Source organism: Pseudorca crassidens, chromosome 1 (genome assembly GCF_039906515.1).
Source record: "Pseudorca crassidens isolate mPseCra1 chromosome 1, mPseCra1.hap1, whole genome shotgun sequence".
Taxonomy (NCBI): Eukaryota; Metazoa; Chordata; class Mammalia; order Artiodactyla; family Delphinidae; genus Pseudorca; species Pseudorca crassidens.
In genome coordinates, this window is record NC_090296.1 from 79,554,763 (window position 1) to 79,572,445 (window position 17,683).

The 17,683-nt window shown below is 35.4% G+C and overlaps 1 protein-coding gene across 1 annotated transcript in view; it reads right to left on the bottom strand.

Annotated features, from left to right (window-relative positions):
- The window catches only part of DPH6 (diphthamine biosynthesis 6), a 179,031-nt gene that overhangs the window by 22,810 nt on the left and 138,538 nt on the right, over positions 1-17,683 (bottom strand). Inside the window, exon 6 of the mRNA XM_067742384.1 lies at positions 13,789-13,850. Within this exon, the coding sequence (XP_067598485.1) occupies positions 13,789-13,850 (62 nt within the window). The remainder of the gene's footprint in view (positions 1-13,788; positions 13,851-17,683) is intronic.

The window sequence follows — 17,683 nt, forward strand, 5'->3', positions numbered from 1 at the left end:
GTAATTTAAACACTTGACTATTCATCCAACTGGAATTGCAATATAACTGTAAGAGAAGATGGAATGAGGGAAACAGTACACATATGTGATGGAGGCAAAGGGAGTAAAGATAGCTAAATCTGTATAATCTAGAGTGAGCAGTCAACAAATAGTTCTAGAATTGGGGGAAATCATGAAGTAATACATAGACATGGAGGTAAAAATCAACTATAAGAGATGAAAGTAAGATGGTGATATGAGTGAGAGGCAGGAAAGACTCAGAGGGTTGCTTCCCATAGCAAAGTTTGAAGGACCATTTGAGAGTATTAACTTTGACAAACATTGTAAAATATCACAAAATAGGAATACTCTTAACAAACATTTAAATAACGGCCCAAAACCTTTAAAATTTGATGTAATTTTCATATTAAAATTCATCTTCTTTTTTTGAACAGTGAGAAAATAATCTTGGGGGAAAAAAGCACAAAAGATAAAATGATTTTTGACTCCATTGTTCAGATGATAATTTTAGGAACCTATAGAAATTTAAGAATCAATGACTAAAATGATTCCACAGTTAATTTAGAGTAATAAATGTATAAGCCTTGAAGTTGTTGTATTTTTTGACCCAGAAATTACATTCCTAGGGATTTATCTAAAGAAAGTAATAATCAGAAATGTACATGAAGATTTATTAGGAAAGATAATAATCACAAAATTATTTATAATAATTTAAAAATAAATAACATTATTTATAATAATTTAGAAAGAAATATTCCCAAGAGATAACTTGTTAAATTCACTATGCTATATTCATATGTAGAATATAAATATAATGGAATCTGCACAGCCATTAATTAATGTATTTTCCAATAGATTTAGTTATGTGGGAAAATAAACACAGCATATTAGGAGAAAAAAAGGAAACAAACTGTATGTATAGTTGTACCAAATTATGTAAATACAATATGTACAAGTATTTAATGACATGAGCTTGTGTGTACAATGAACACTGTGTGTACAATAAAACAACATGGAATCCACCGACATGTTAGCAGTGTGCATCATGGGGCAGAACTATGCTTTTTATTTGCTACCCTATATTTTATCATATCTCAAATTTTCAGCAATAGTCAGGTATTCTTTTATTGTTTTTTTTTAAAATTCCCATTTATTTACCAGTGGGAAGAGGGACAGGGGGAGGGGTAACATAGGGGTGGGGAATTAAGAGCTACAAACTATTACGTATAACTAAGCTATGGGGATATATTGTACAGCATAGGAAATATAGCCAATATTTCATAATAACTATAAATGGAGTATAACCTTTAAAAATTGTGAATAACTATACTGCACACCTGTAACTTACATAATATTGTACATCAACTATACTTCAATAAGAAATAAAGAATAAAAATTCCTGTTTATCTCTATTCTTTATCCCCATTTTTTTCCTTATCACAGGCAAATATTTTAAAGTATTCCATGTGTATCTCTTGTCTATGTCCTTGCAAATGTATTATTTAAATGTATTTAAATGTATACTATATTTTTAATTTATCTCAATGTTGCTTTTATTCATTCAGCACTTTGCTGCCATTCGCACATTGAATATATCTGTTTAACTGTAAATCTGTAGTTTGTAAGGTGTGCCTACCGCGTTTTAACTAAAAGCTCTCCCAGGAATGGACATCCATGTTGCCTCCAACAACCCCAACCCAACACCATCAAAACTAACCCTGCAAAGGACTAGTCTCACTCATGTCCCCTTAGGGACTGATAGGAGAATTGCTTCATCAAGGAGTATAGGGACATTTAATCTAGGTATTACAATATTGCTCTCTAGAATGGAAGTACCTGTCCACATTCTTAGAGGGGTTCTACAAATCCCCACCTGTCAATAACTGGCATTATCCAGCTTTCGCATTTTTGCCAAACTGGTACAAGTAACATCCCACTGTTGCTTTAATTTGTATTTCTCTGATACTAAATCAGTCTGAGCATCTCTTCGGTCTGTATTAGGTTTTAAGACATTTTCTGTATAGTGGTTCTCCATAGCTTCTGCCATTTTTCTGTTAGGACTGCTGCCTCACATGTTGATATATGCCAGTTAAAAATCCCTTGAGAGTTTTAAATATGACCCCAATTATAGTGTCTACCCAGTTCTCTGTGTATTTTGTAAGGCAGAAAAGTTTCCAAATTATTCTTTAGTAATGGCAAATTTTACTCATAATAGTAAACACTGCTAACATTTAATAATAAACATTGTTAACATTCTTTAGTAATGGCAAATTTTACTCATAATAGTAAACCTGCTAACATTTAACATTATAAATTTTACTCATAATAGTAAACATTGTTAACATTTAACATTGCCAGATGCTGAGCTAAGCACTTTATATATCATTTCATTGTTATTACTTCCATTTTATATATGGGAAACTAACTAGATCAACATTTCAGGTAAGCAGAAGAGTCAGGGGTAGGATTCACACCTGGGCTCCTAGGTACAGAGGTAACTTGCTGATTGCTATCCCACACTGCCTCTTACCCTATGGGATCTGAAGGAACTATGAAAGGACTCTTGCCCAAAGGTATCATCTTCTCTCCACAACTCCCGCCACCAACTTCTCTGTAATTCTCACAATATTAATTCCTGCATGGGAAATCATTATAATATGCAAAAATTCCCTAACTTAAAAATATGAACCCTTGAATATAGCAATATATTCAAAGATTAATATATTAGCAAAATTGACATTACAGTTAATAAGTCATGTCACAGTACATGTGACACATTACACAGTACATAAAAAGTGGCTCAGGGGATCTGAGGCAGGTAAACACACTGGGTTCCTCTACCTAACCTCTTTCTCTCCCACCCCTGCAAGTTCAAAGGTTGTCTGCTTTCTCCCCTTCTTTTGGACTCCTTGACTATTCAAGAGAGTTGTGCCAACAAGTCGAAAAATGAACATGTGGTTGATCTTTAAAATCACTTAATGAGGTTAATCACATTATTCATAAAGATAAGGAGATACAGGCATTCCTTAAAATCTGATTTGTCTTAGACAATGATGCAGAAGACCAGAGTCCTAGATAATAGCTTAAAAAAATACTTTCTAAATTCAGAAAGAAGATAGAGTTTGACAAATGACTCATTCACTTTTATATTAGAACCACTGTACTATGTGTACATCAGGCAACTGATTGAGTCTCCTTTATGAGCATATGCAAAAATGAAAGGAAACAAAAAGAGAGCAAAAAACCTGGGCAGTCTGAATTAAAATGTGGATTGTGTCAGATAACTGTTGTGAATAAGCTGAGAAACAAATTTCTAACTGTATAAATATTAAGTACTCACTTTACAGAAAATCCACATACACAGATTAGACTACACAGAAGCCAGAGAAAAAGACACTCAGATTGCTTTGCATAATTATCTATAACTATCAGGGAAAAGAATTCCTGTTCAAAATGTACAACTATCCATTTATATTCACCCCTCCCTTTTAGAGCAATTTTAAACCATCCTGAGAAGCTACTTGTCAAAATCAGCAAAAATAATCACAGCAAAGTCCTAAAATCTCTTCAAACGCTGCTTCTGTTCTTTCCTTTCTCTCTTCCACTCCTGCAACTCGAATTACATGTATGATAAACTTCTCTTCCTTACATCTCATATTCTTGTCTCTATTTCCATTCTATTCTCTCTGTGCTTCAGGTTGGATATTTTACATTGCCCTATCTTCCAGTTCTTTAATTGTCTATACAACTGTATCTAATCTACGGGTAAACTCATGTATTGTGTTCTTAGTTTTAGGTATTGTATTTTTAAGTTCCAGAATTCTATTTGATTATTTGATATAGCTTTCAAATATCCCCTAAAATAGTTCATCTATTCACCCAATGCCATAGTCTTTTTTTTTTTTTTTGCGGTATGCGGGTCTCTCACTGTTGTGGCCTCTCCCGTTGCGGAGCACAGGCTCCGGACGCGCAGGCTCAGCAGCCACGGTTCACGGGCCCAGCCACTACGCGGCATGTGGGATCTTCCCAGACCGGGGCACGAACCCGTGATCGGCAGGTGGACTCTCAACCACTGCGCCATCAGGGAAGCCCTACCATAGTCATTTTAAAGTCTACATCTGATAATCTGATTAAATAGATATCCTCTGGGACTGTTTCTATTTTGTGTTTTTTTCTTAGTTTCAGTTATCTTCTCAGGTCTTCTGATATGCTTGGTAATTTTTGATTGCCTGCTGAAAACTGTATGTGAGATATTTAAAATCTAAGGCTCTGAATCACATTATTTTTCTCCAGAGAGAAATAGGCAATAAGAGTAGGATCAGATCACTTTAATTCACTCTAGGATTGATACGATTCAAAGTTGGATATAAGCATTTGCAAGGGCTGCACTATTTCTGGTTTGCCTTTATTCCTAAGTTAGAGTCCATGTATAAATCCAACTGAAAACTTGGAGGGCTAAGCAGGTCCATTCCACTTTGGTTTGCCCTAAATTCTAATTTTTGTCTCCCTAGCCCTGTGAAGCTGCTGAAAGTCCAAGTCAGCTTCTCAGCTGGAGTTTTCTCCTCAGCTTCTTGACACTTCTGTAGCATTTTTGAATTAGAAGAAGAGGCAACGTTCAGGGCTTCCATCCTCTCTAGAATTCTGGCCCCTCAAATTATTTCAGTTTTTGTAGTCTCTAATGCCTGCCAACATTAATTTGTTTTAATTACATACCACTTTTCTAGTTGTTTGAATTGGGAGAGTTGATCTCATGCAAGTTATTCCACCATAACTGGAAATGGATTTCTTAAGTATCTATTAAAATTAAAAACATATATACTTTTGACCCAGCATGTCCATTCTAGAATTTTATCCTATAGATAAACTCATACATGCCCAAAATTATATGTAGAGTAATGTTCATTCTAGCATTATTTGTAATAGCAAAAGACATGAAAGGGATCAATAAAGAATAAAATCTATCAATAAAGAACAGGTTTTGTGTGTATGTAATAGAACACAATGATGTGGAAACAAATGATCTGAATTTTCATGTGTTAAAATGGAAGATGGACACTAATGTGCATAGTATACTCCAATTTAGGTTAAAGTGGATAAACACATGCATACATTTTTTACATATGCAAAAATGTTTTTGATAAGATACCCTAGAGCAGAAAAGAGTTGTTGCTCTGGGAAAGGACAGAAAAACTGGAGCTTGGAGTCAGTGGAATATTTTTCACGATATTTTATACTATTTGAATTTATGTTTTTACATATTACATGCCTTAACTTTATAATAAACATTAAGAGAAAAATATTATATAGCATGAAAAGTGCTACATACCAGGAGGCAAAGAGGAAAATGGCAGGCTCAAAAAAGGCTTATTTAAGCAAGACAACCTCACAGTACTAAACTCTGAATTTAGACTTTAAGGACAAATTGGATTTAGTACAGTGAAGGAGAGAGAAAACATGCAGAGAAGGCGAGCAGAAGGCGAGTAGAACATGGAGGTATGAGGGGATGCTCACTCTAGGGAAATCATCAACTATTCAGAGTTGATGAAGGATAGGGTAGATGCTGGAGATTGTATACCTTACAAGCTTCACTCTTCCCCACGGACAGACTGTGCTGTGTTAGAAGTTTAAATTTTATTTTAAGACAATGGGGAGCAACTCAAAAGTTTGCTTTTTGAAATGAAAGTGTGATATGATCAGATTTGAATTCATATATATCATGATGGCAATATATGGACAATGGAGGGACAAGGGGCAAGACAGGGAGGAGACAGACTTGAAAAAGAAGATAGGGAAGCACTTTGCTATACAGTAGAAACTAACACAACATTGTAAAGCAACTATACTCCAATGAAAATTAATTTAAAAAAAAAGAAGATAGGGAAGACTCTAATGTGGTGACATGAGGACAAAAAGGAACAGATAATACGATATTAGGAAGGTAGAATGAAAAGGACTTGAGGCCTTATTTATGAATAATGGATTATATGAAATGATTTATTACAATTCATTTTTAATTTTTATTTTTTTGGGGGGCTTGGATACCCGAGGAAACAATGGGGCCTTTCACTGTCAGGAAACATAAATATGGCATAGATGTCAGGAAAGAAATGTTCGGTTCTCCACAGTTGAGGCTGAGGTGCTTGAAGATACCTAAGAGAGAAAGGTGCCCAGTTGGCAGCTGAATACGTCTTTTTTTTTACCTTTTTATTTTGTATTGGAGTATAGTTGATTAACAATGTTGTATTAGTTGCAGGTATACATCATAGTGATTCAGTTATGCATATACATGTATCTATTCCCTGGTGGTCCAGAGGTTAAGACTCCACACTCCCACTGCAGGGGGCACGGGTTTGATCTCTGGTCAGAGAACAAGATCCCCATGCCACATGGCATGGCAAAAAAAAACAAAAGAAAAAACACATGTCTTAGGCATAGAAAGATGATGGAGAAATAGCCTTAACTGTCATAAGAATAAAATTGGTAGTTGAAGGGCTTCCCTGGTGGTGCAGTGGTTGAGAGTCCGCCTGCCGATGCAGGAGACACGGGTTTGTGCCCTGGTCCGGGAAGATCCCACATGCCATGGAGCTACTGGGCCCGTGAGCCATGGCCGCTGAGCCTGCGCGTCTGGAGCCTGTGCTCCACAACGGGAGAGGCCACAACAGTGAGAGGCCCGCGTACCGCAAAAAAAAAAAAAAAAAAAAAAATTGGTACTTGAAGTCACGTAGGTATTTAATATCACCATAAATATGGCTATGGATGGAACCACAATATATAAGGGGTGGAATATAATCGGAAGCCCCAAGAGGAAGCTAAGAAGTATTCAGAAATTCAGGAGTGAGTGGAAGGCATACACTCCAAGAGATTAAGTCCTTCGGGTAAAATGGAGAAAACCTTATGGGAAGACTGGTGAGCATCTGAGACTAATAGTCAAAGGACAGAGAAAGTGGAAAGGAGTAAGGTCCCAGTGGAGTACGAAATATCAGGAGGTCCAAGGGAACAGGAGTAGAAATCAGTCCAAGAGACCAGAGCATAAGATTCCTGGACGTGGGAGGAGTGGGTGGTAAATATCAGCCTAGGGAAGTAGGTTAAAACCAGATAAAAGAGGGCCTTAAAGTATATACTAAGCAGTTTGGACTTTGTTCTATAGCGAATAGGAGTCATCAAAAGCTGTAGAGCAAGGAGTGACAGGTTCATAAGTAAGGCATATGCTAATCTTTCATTTCCATAAATGAATGTTTGATTTGCATAAAATAAATAAAATTCTGCTTTATATCTCTCCCTCCCAACACATAAACAAGGCATATACTGTTTTTTTTTTTTACATCTTTATTGGAGTATAATTACTTTACAATGGTGTGTTAGTTTCTGCTTTATAACAAAGTGAATCACTTATACATATACATATGTTCCCATATCTCTTCCCTCTTGGGTCTCCCTCCCTCCCACCCTCCCTATCCCACCCCTCTAAGTGGTCACAAAGCACGGAGCTGATCTCCCTGTGCTATGCGGCTGCTTCCCACTAGCTATGTATTTTACGTTTGGTAGTGTATATATGTCCATGCCACTCTCTCACTTTGTCACAGCTTCCCCTTCCCCTTCCCCATATCCTCAAATCCATTCTCTAATAGGTCTGTCTTTATTCCTGTCTTACCCCTAGGTTCTTCAAGACATTATTTTTATCTTAAATTCCATATATATGTGTTAGCATATGTTATTTGTCTTTCTCTTTCTGACTTACTTCACTCTGTATGACAGACTCTAGGTCTATCCACCTCATTACAAATAGCTCAATTTCGTTTCTTTTTAAGGCTGAGTAATATTCCATTGTATATATGTGCCACATCTTCTTTATCCATTCATCCGATGATGGACACTTAGGTTGTTTCCATCTCCTGGCTATTGTAAACAGAGCTGCAATGAACATTTGGGTACATGACTCTTTTTGAATTATGGTTTTCTCAGGGTATATGCCCAGTAGTGGGATTGCTGGGTCATATGGTAGTTCTATTTGTAGTTTTTTAAGGAACCTCCATACTGTTCTCCATAGTGGCTGTACCAATTCACATTCCCACCAGCAGTGCAAGAGTGTTCCCTTTTCTCCACACCCTCTCCAGCATTTATTGTTTCTAGATTTTTTGATGATGGCCATTCTGACTGGTGTGAGATGATATTTCATTGTAGTTTTGATTTGCATTTCTCTAATGATTAATGATGTTGAGCATTCTTTCATGTGTTTGTTGGCAGTCTGTATATCTTCTTTGGAGAAATGTCTGTTTAGGTCTTCTGCCCATTTTTGGATTGGGTTGTTTGTGTTTTTGTTATTGAGCTGCATGAGCTGCTTATAAATTTTGGAGATTAATCCTTTGTCAGTTGCTTCATTTGCAAATATTTTCTCCCATTCTGAGGGTTTTCTTTTGGTCTTGTTTATGGTTTCCTTTGCTGTACAAAAGCTTTGAAGTTTCATTAGGTCCCATTTGTTTATTTTTATTTCCATTTCTCTAGGAGGTGGGTCAAAAAGGATCTTGCTGTGATTTATGTCATAGAGTGTTCTGCCTATGTTTTCCTCTAAGATTTTGATAGTTTCTGGCCTTACAGTTAGGTCTTTAATCCATTTTAAGCTTATTTTTGTGTATGGTGTTAGGGAGTGATCTAATCTTATACGTTTACATGTACCTGTCCAGTTTTCCCAGCACCACTTATTGATGAGGCTGTCCTTTCTCCACTGTACATTCCTGCCTCCTTTATCAAAGATAAGGTGACCATATGTGTGTGGGTTTATCTCTGGGCTTTCTATCCTGTTCCATTTATCTATATTTCTGTTTTTGTGCCAGTATCATACTGTCTTGATTACTGCAGCTTTGTAGTATAGTCTAAAGTCAGGTAGCCTGATTCCTCCAGCTCCATTTTTCATTCTCAAGATTGCTTTGGCTATTCGGGGTCTTTTGTGTTTCCATACAAATCGTGAAATTTTTTGTGCTAGTTCTGTGAAAAATACCAGTGGTAGTTTGAGAGGGATTGCATTGAATCTGTAGATTGCTTTGGGTAGTAGAGTCATTTTCACAATGTTGATTCTTCCAATCCAAGAACATGGTATATCTCTCCATCTATTTGTATCACCTTTAATTTCTTTCATCAGTGTCTTATAATTTTCTGCATACAGGTCTTTTGTCTCCTTAGGTAGGTTTACTCCTAGATATTTTATTCTTTTTGTTGCAATGGTAAATGGGAGTGTTTTCTTGATTTCACTTTCAGATTTTTCATCATTAGTGTATAGGAATGCCAGAGATTTCTGTGCATTGATTTTGTATCCTGCTACTTTACCAAATTCATTGATTAGCTCTAGTAGCTTTCTGGTAGCATCTTTGGGATTCTCTAAGTATAGTGTTATGTCATCTGCACACAGTGACAGCTTTACTTCTTCTTTTCCAATTTGGATTCCTTTTATTTCCTTTTCTTCTCTGATGGCTGTGGCTAAAACTTCCAAAACTATGTTGAATAAGAGTGGTGAGAGTGGGCAACCTTGTCTTGTTCCTGATCTTAGTGGAAACAGTTTCAGTTTTTCACCATTGAGGACGATGTTGGCTGTGGGTTTGTCATATACGGCCTTTATTATGTTGAGGAAATTTCCCTCTATGCCTACTTTCTGCAGGGTTTTTATCATAAATTGGTGTTGAATTTTGTCAAAAGCTTTCTCTGCATCTATTGAGATGATCATATGGTTTCTCTCCTTCAATTTGTTAATATGGTGTATCACGATTGATTTGCGTATATTGAAGAATCCTTGCATTCCTGGAATAAACCCCACTTGATCGTGGTGTATGATCCTTTTAATGTGCTGTTGGATTCTGTTTGCTAGCATACACTCTTTCAGAGAAATCTAGAAAGATAGAACTTGAAGTATGTTGTTGGTATTGAGGAACTAGAAGATTATACATTTGATCATTATGTCAAAATTACCTTGTGCTTATTTAAAGGTCAAATTCCTGGTCCTTCAGAACTGAAATTTCTTGGAATGGGAAAAGAGTATAGGCATTTTTAACAAGGTCCCCAGTTTTCCTCTCAGGTCTGAAAACAGCAGTAGCAGATTGTAAACTCCTCAAGAACAAGGATCTTGTTTACTTAATTCATCATGTATATTTAGTGCTCACCACAGCATCTGTCACATAACAGGTCCTCAATAAGTGTTAAATAATTTAAAGATGAGAGCGATGAATGGACAGACAGAACAAACAAATGAATGAAAGAACTAAAGAACTCATGTTTTTGCCAAAATCTTGATAATATTATTGGAGCTTACATTCTAGTGGAGTAAGAGGAGAGGCAACAGAAAATATACATGTAGACAGAGAAACAAATAAAATAATTTGAGGAGACCTACTTTAGCTAGGGTAGTCAGGGAGAGCTTTTGAACTGAGAAAGTAGCATTTGAGCTGTCATATTATGAGAAAGCATTAACCATGCGATGGTCTGAGGAAAAAAAACCCTCAAGCAGAGGAAAGTCTTAAGGAAAAAAAGGGTAAATAAAGTGTGCTTAAGTAATAAAAGAGGCATATGTGGCTATGGGTCAGTGAGTGAGTTAGACTGGGAGAAAACGAGACAAAAGATTGATAAAATGCTCATCATACAGGGTCTCAGTGGTTGTGATCTCACAGGAGTTTGGATGTTATTCTAATTGAAATGAAAAACCACTGAAACTTTAAACAAAATAGTGATATATCTGATTTACACTTTAAAAAAAATCACTCTGGCATCTGTATGAATAATGGATCATAACAGGGCAATGACAGAAGTAAGCAGACCAGTTGGGGGTTGATGGAGTATTCCAGATAAGAGATGATTATGGTCTGGTGGTAGGAGCAGAGGCAGTGAGAAGTGCTTGGATTTGGAATATATTCTGGAGATAGAATAGACAAGATCATGTTAATGGGTTGGATAGAGTAGGTGAGGGAGAGGAGTGTAAAGAATTTGGATTTTAGCCTGTAGGCAATGGGGACTCATGTAAAGTTTTGAAGTGAGTGACACAATTACAGTAGAATATATTCGAACAATGATCTTGAGGCAGTAGCAAAATAAATTCTTTGAGAAATAAAATGGAAAATAGAAGCAAATTTGGAGGTATCAGTAATACTCTAGGCTTGAAGTGACAGGCATCTGAATTAAGGCGATGACAAAGGGAATGGCAAAAAATGATAGATATAAAGCCCACAATCAAGTTTGGAGAGATTTAATTTGCAGTGCCTTTGGGCACTAGAATTAGGCAGAGAAATCTAGGCTAGAAATATTTGGGAGTTATCAGAATAGAGCTAGTAATTAAAGTCATGTGAGTGACTGAGATCACCCAGGAAGTCTGTAGACTGAAAATGGAGATGAGAATAGGAACTAGCAAAAGAGACTAAGAGTGTCCAGAAGCAAAGGAGAAAACCTAGGAAAGTGTGGCATCACGAATGCCGGTATAAGCATTTCAAGAAGAAATGTTTATAACTGTCAAATAAGGAATGAGAAGTGTCTGTTGGGTTTGGTAAAACTGGAGATCATGGGTGATCTTGATTAGAGCTGTACGCATTTAGAGGTGGAAAAATAAGTAAGACGCTAGGTATATGAGATGTCTGAGACGCGAAGAAGTACTATGAATACAGATAACACTTCTGAAATTTTTGGTTTTGAAGCAAAGAATAAAGAGAGGTCGCTAGAGAAATACCTAGAGTAGAGAGAGGGAATCTTTAGGATGGGAGAGATGGTGGAATGTTTCAACAGTGATGTGAAGAAGACCATAAAGAGAGAGAGGAGGAAGATACTGGAGGGGGAGGGTTGATTGCAAGGTCTCTAAGAAGGCAGATGCTAATGGCATCTAGAGCACAGAGAGTGGATTAGCCATAGACTGGATGAAGGACACTTCTCCCCATCACAGCAAGCAAGGATAGGTGTAAGTGCGCATCAGTTAGAAGGAGTGGTGCTAAGAGGTGGAGGGATTCCCAGGATGATGATTTCTATTTTTTCTGTGAAGGAAGAAACAAGTCATCCTCTCGTTGTGAGGAGAAAATATGAAGGGATCTGAAATTTGAGGAGCGGAGAAGGAATAAAATTACCATTATAGAGAATGGGTAGATTATTTTTCTAATGAAATGTAAGATTTCCAGGTCATGTGAGGAACTTGCTGAAGTTGAATAAAATAATTTCTGCATTTTTGTGTTTAAACATATATGATAACATACAGGTTAATTCACAATCAACATCATGGCAATCCTAAAACTTTAACCTTTTCTACAAAGAATCCCTACATTCTTGAAACCAGAACTCACTTCAAATTTTAGAAGCAGCTTACAAAAGCTCTTTTGCCAAAGCTCCAGTCTCCCATTTCCGAAGTTCTCTTTCTTTCACCCTCATAAATTTAATTTCATTATTTATCTACACATTGTTTTTGCAGAAACAAAATTTAGTCTGATGGTAGTGAATAGATGTGAACATAGATATGTTGGCCACAGAACAAACTGCTTTGAGAAGAGTCCTATCAGAAGGGCATGGAAAGCAATCATGTCCATCAGATAGACTTAAATAAATGACACCAAATTATCTAGAAATCAAATATAATTTGTCACAATTATATAAGCATTGCATTTTAATTTTAATCATTACTATTTCCCTGGCACATATTAGATGCTTAATAATGCTTAATAAAAGAAGGAATTAGCATTTTAGGGATTTCTAAGCATTTGGTACATATTGATAAGCCATAAAATAATCAAATACAAATAAGTCTGAAAGAAGATGTGAAATCTATACAGTTAGTGAAGAGTACACCTGCTAACAGTTCATATCACAGCAATGGTATTAACAATGTCCAGAGACAATTTTGATGAAGAACATGGGAGGGAAAAATGATAATAGAGGAGTTCACTTCTGTCACAGAAGTAGGGTGATTTTCTACCATGATTGTAAAATTTAAAAAAATTCTAATAATTACACTATTCTAGCTAATTTAGCATTGTCATACTAATCATAACATTTGACCCCAATTCTAATAAAATATAATACAATTAATAGAAAAGAGTAAAAATAACAAAACCTTTCTTTAATATTTAGAACACATTCAAGATTTAACAATGATAAGGGTTAAATAATTGTAATTTGAAGCCTTGGGATAATTTATTTACTACTCTGCAAATTAATTTCCTAATTGGTAAAAAAGAAGAGGTTAGATTAGATAATCTCTAAAGGAAGTTTCCACTCACATTTCTGATGGAAATGCACCTGATTAGGTACTGATGGAGACTATCAGGTACTGTATAGTACTTAACAATGTCAATTTTAATAAAAGTAAACTTATTTATTTATTTTGGCGGTATGCGGGCCTCTCACTGTTGTGGCCTCTCCCCTTGCGGAGCACAGGCTCTGGATGCGCAGGCTCAGCGGCCACGGCTCACGGGCCCAGCCGCTCCGCGGCATGTGGGATTTTCCCGGACCGGGGCACGAACCCGTGTCCCCTGCATCAGCAGGTGGACTCTCAACCACTGCGCCACCAGGGAAGCCCAAAAGTAAACTTCTTGACAGAACAATTTCCTTTTAGGTATAGTTTACTTACTCTTTCAGTGAGCTCAACGAGCTGACATAACTTTTGTAATTAATTTTAAACATACTTTCATATCCACTAGAGGTTTAATTTTTTCATAAAACTGTATCATCAATGTATCTGAGTTTTTCTAAAAATTGATTGTATAATCATTATATCATGGCATTATTTATTTTCCTGCTTTAGATGCCTATATTTTGAGAAATAGTATAAATTCTTACCTCTAAGAGATAAGGCTCCATTTGGTCCAGGGTTTTTCCAAGATGTTTATCTGGATCTAAACCTGCCAAGAAAGGTTAAATTTTTTTTTAGATAACGATTAAAATGGAGGTTTAAAGACACGTTTCCCTTCCCTTGGCTCCTCCTTGCCTAGGAAACTAGTGTATGTGTATTTTAAGGCAAAATGTACCTTACTAGTATTTACTTTTCTATTGCCCTTGGGTAACTGGTTTTCTTGCTCCTGAAAAATAAGTTTCATTCCAATTCATTTCAATTGCACTTCATCAACTACCAGACACATTGTTTCAATCCCTTTTTCATTTATGAGGAATTGTAATTAGGATGGAAAAAAAAGTATCATTTCAAAGATATGAAATTTAAATCCTTGGTATTTTAATTATTATTATTATTTTTTACTCATGGACAACAGCGAGAATTTTCTGACATTTCTATTTTATCTGTTTCAAACTTATTTGGAGAATAAAAGTAGAAAATAAAAGAGTCATAAACTGTATGCCTATATAATTAATTCACTTAGTAGCATATGGACACAAATAACTATTACCAAATTAAATGACAGCTCATTTCAATGACCACTTGTGTGACAGTGTTTTCCAAGAAAAAACAGAAACACTCTGAAAAATCATCATAGTACCAACAGCATTTGCATAATCTCTGATAAAGATGTTCAAATGATATAATAGCAGAGTTTATGTGGGTGATGGGGTATAGGTAGACTACTGTGGACAACAGGAACTCTTCCCACATTCCAAAACTAACCTGCCAGGAAAAAAATCACATGCCACAAGTCAGCTATGAAAGGAATGAATTCATTTTAGCTATTTACATCCATAATACATGTATTAGGCTTAGGTTCATTTAAATAGGCTATTTTTATTGATTATTGGTTTAAACCAATCAGCTTATTAATTATACAAACTGATTAATAATTTTCTTTTTCTAGTCAAATGCCTTCTTTGTAACATGATATTTCTTATAATCACATGCAGAATAATAAAAGGGAAGTCAGATAAAGATTAAGGATTCTTCTCCTACTGATATTAAATTAAATTTTAATTTTAATCCCAAAGGAAACAACTCAGAGCACTAGCACTAGATGGATTATTTGACTCCTTTCACAGCAATCTTATTCTCAAGATGCATTCATTAAAATCAAAATTTCAATTGGCTGGGTAAACACTTGATGAACTAATTGTTGACTTTGTCCAGTTCCTTTATTCCTGTCAACCCTTGCAACCTTTGCAATTCAATGTTTAAAATGAGTAGGTAAATAAAATATTTGAGACAAGCATCTATGTAATCACCACCCAGATTTAATAAGCATTAACATCTTTCCCTATTTCCTCCATAACTTTTCTTTAAACACCACCAACATAATAGAATCTCACAGTGTATCTACCCTTAATCAATCTATTTTCCCTAGCCTTCAGTCTTTTGAAGTTGGTATGTTATTTCCCAACTATGCTTTTATAATTTTACTACAAATGTACATATCCAAAACAATATTTATTATTGTTCATGTATATCAAATTTTAACACGAATGATAACTTTTTACTTATTTTTTTCAGTTCACATTGTTAATGAGATTTACTTATAGTAATTACTATGGCTCTGGTCCATCCATTTTTGACACTCTTGTAAGTGTCAAAACATGTTTGTTTACTTTCACTACTTTTTGTTGTCTTCTAACTTAATTGCATATGGTCAAGACTGTAGTCTTTATATGATAATTCTTCAAAATTTGGTGAAGCTCGTTTGTGACTTATAAATGATTAAATTTTATAAATGCCCCATTTGTACTTGGAAAGTGGATTTGCTGAAAGCAAAGTAAGATTTTATACCTAAACATAAAAAATTATGATCTTGTTAATTCTGCTGTTCATATTTCTATGACCTTACTAATATTTGGTTTCCATGAACCATCAGTTTCAAATAAAGAGGTGGTTAAAACCTCCCATTATGATTTTGGTTTTAATAATTTCTTATAATTGAAAGTTTTGTTTTATACATTTGAGAGGTGTGTTGTTATGGACACAAATTCATAATTTCTAAAACTCCTTGAGAGGATTATTCCTTTATCAAGAAGTAGTGAGCTTTTGATCTCCACATATGACTTTTATCATATATTCTATTTATCAACATTACAACACCAGCTTTCTTTTGTTAACGTCTTTCTGATATACATATAACTGGGTTTTGAAATTTTTTATCCTATCTTATAAATACAAATTCAAAGAACTGATTTTAAATTTTTTATATTTTACAATTTTTTTTTTGTCTGGACCTGTTTCCATCACCTTATTGTGTACTTTTTGTTACATTAAACTTTATATATATTTTTTTTCCTTTGCCACTTTCTGCCTCATACTGGATCAAAAAGGATATTTTGTCTGTTTTCTCTGCTGATTAGAAAGCTGTAGACTATATACGTCAATCCCAATCTCCCAGTATACATACACTATTGATATTATGTATAAAATAGATAATGAGAACCTACTGTACAGCACAGGGAACTCTACTCAGTGCTCTGTGGTGACCTAAAGGAGAAGGAAATCCAAAAAAGAGGGGATATATGTATACGTATAGCTGATTCACTTTGCTGTACAGCAGAAACTAATACAACATTGTAAAGCAACTATACTCCAATAAAAACTTTTTTAAAAATGTGATCCTCTTCATTGGTCTCATCTTAGTACAGTGCCTGGAACACTTTCAAGTGTAAGCTTTCAAGAAATATTTAGTGAATAAATGCATGTTAATCTGAAAAATAAAAAAAAGAAAGCTGTAGACTGAATTTCTACTCTTCCAGTAATCACTTGTAATTTTTAACATTCATTCAAAACCACAGTATTTAAGTCTAAAGTATTAAATATCTAAGAATTTATGAACCTTAAAATATAAATCTAAGAATTTATTTTTTAATTTTTTTAATCTAAGAATTTATGTTTAGCATCTTTCTTTTTTTTTTAGCCATGCCGTGAGGCTTACAAGATCTTCGTTCCCCACCAGGGATTGAACCCACACCCTCAGCAGTGAAAGCCCAGCAGCCTGACCACTGGACCGCCAGGGAATTCCATTTAGCAACTTTTTGACCAAAACAAGTTAGCATGTTTTTAACTAGACACTAAATAAGTTTTACCATTTAAGTTGTTATCACTGTGTTAAATTTTAGTTCCATCATTTTGGGCAAGAAAATGTAAGCTTATGAACACATTTTACAGTGTCTGTGCTCACCATTGTTTGTCATTCATTTCTCCTGGAATTCAATTTATTTCTGACTTAAGTCTATTCTTTATTTTTTCACTGAAGATCTGTGAGTGGTAAACTCTCCTAGTTTTTACCTGTCTGATAATGTCCTATTTTTCTATCTCCACCACATAACAGTTTAGTTGTAATATATTATTACTTCTTCAGGCTTTAGTTGTTCTTAATGAGATTTACGCTGTCAAACAGTGGTTCCCATATAAGGAATCTTCATTTTCTCTGTGCTAGACAGTACAATTTTCAGTTTACCTATGACATTCTATAATTTTAACACAAGGTATCTATTTTTATTTACACTGCACTGAACCTACTATGCACTTTCAATTCCAAAACTCATCTTTCTTCGAACCTAAGTTTTCAGCCATTATATCTGTAAATACTGTTTTTCTGCCTTCTATTTTTTTTCTGAAACATCTATTACACAAATATTGCTATTTTCCTACCTATCTATCCTATGTATTTTTTTTTTTTTTTGCAGTACGCGGGCCTCTCACTGTTGTGGCCTCTCCCCTTGCGGAGCACAGGCCCCGGACGCGCAGGCTCAGCGGCCATGGCTCACGGGCCCAGCCGCCCCGCGGCATGTGGGATCTTCCCGGACCGGGGCACGAACC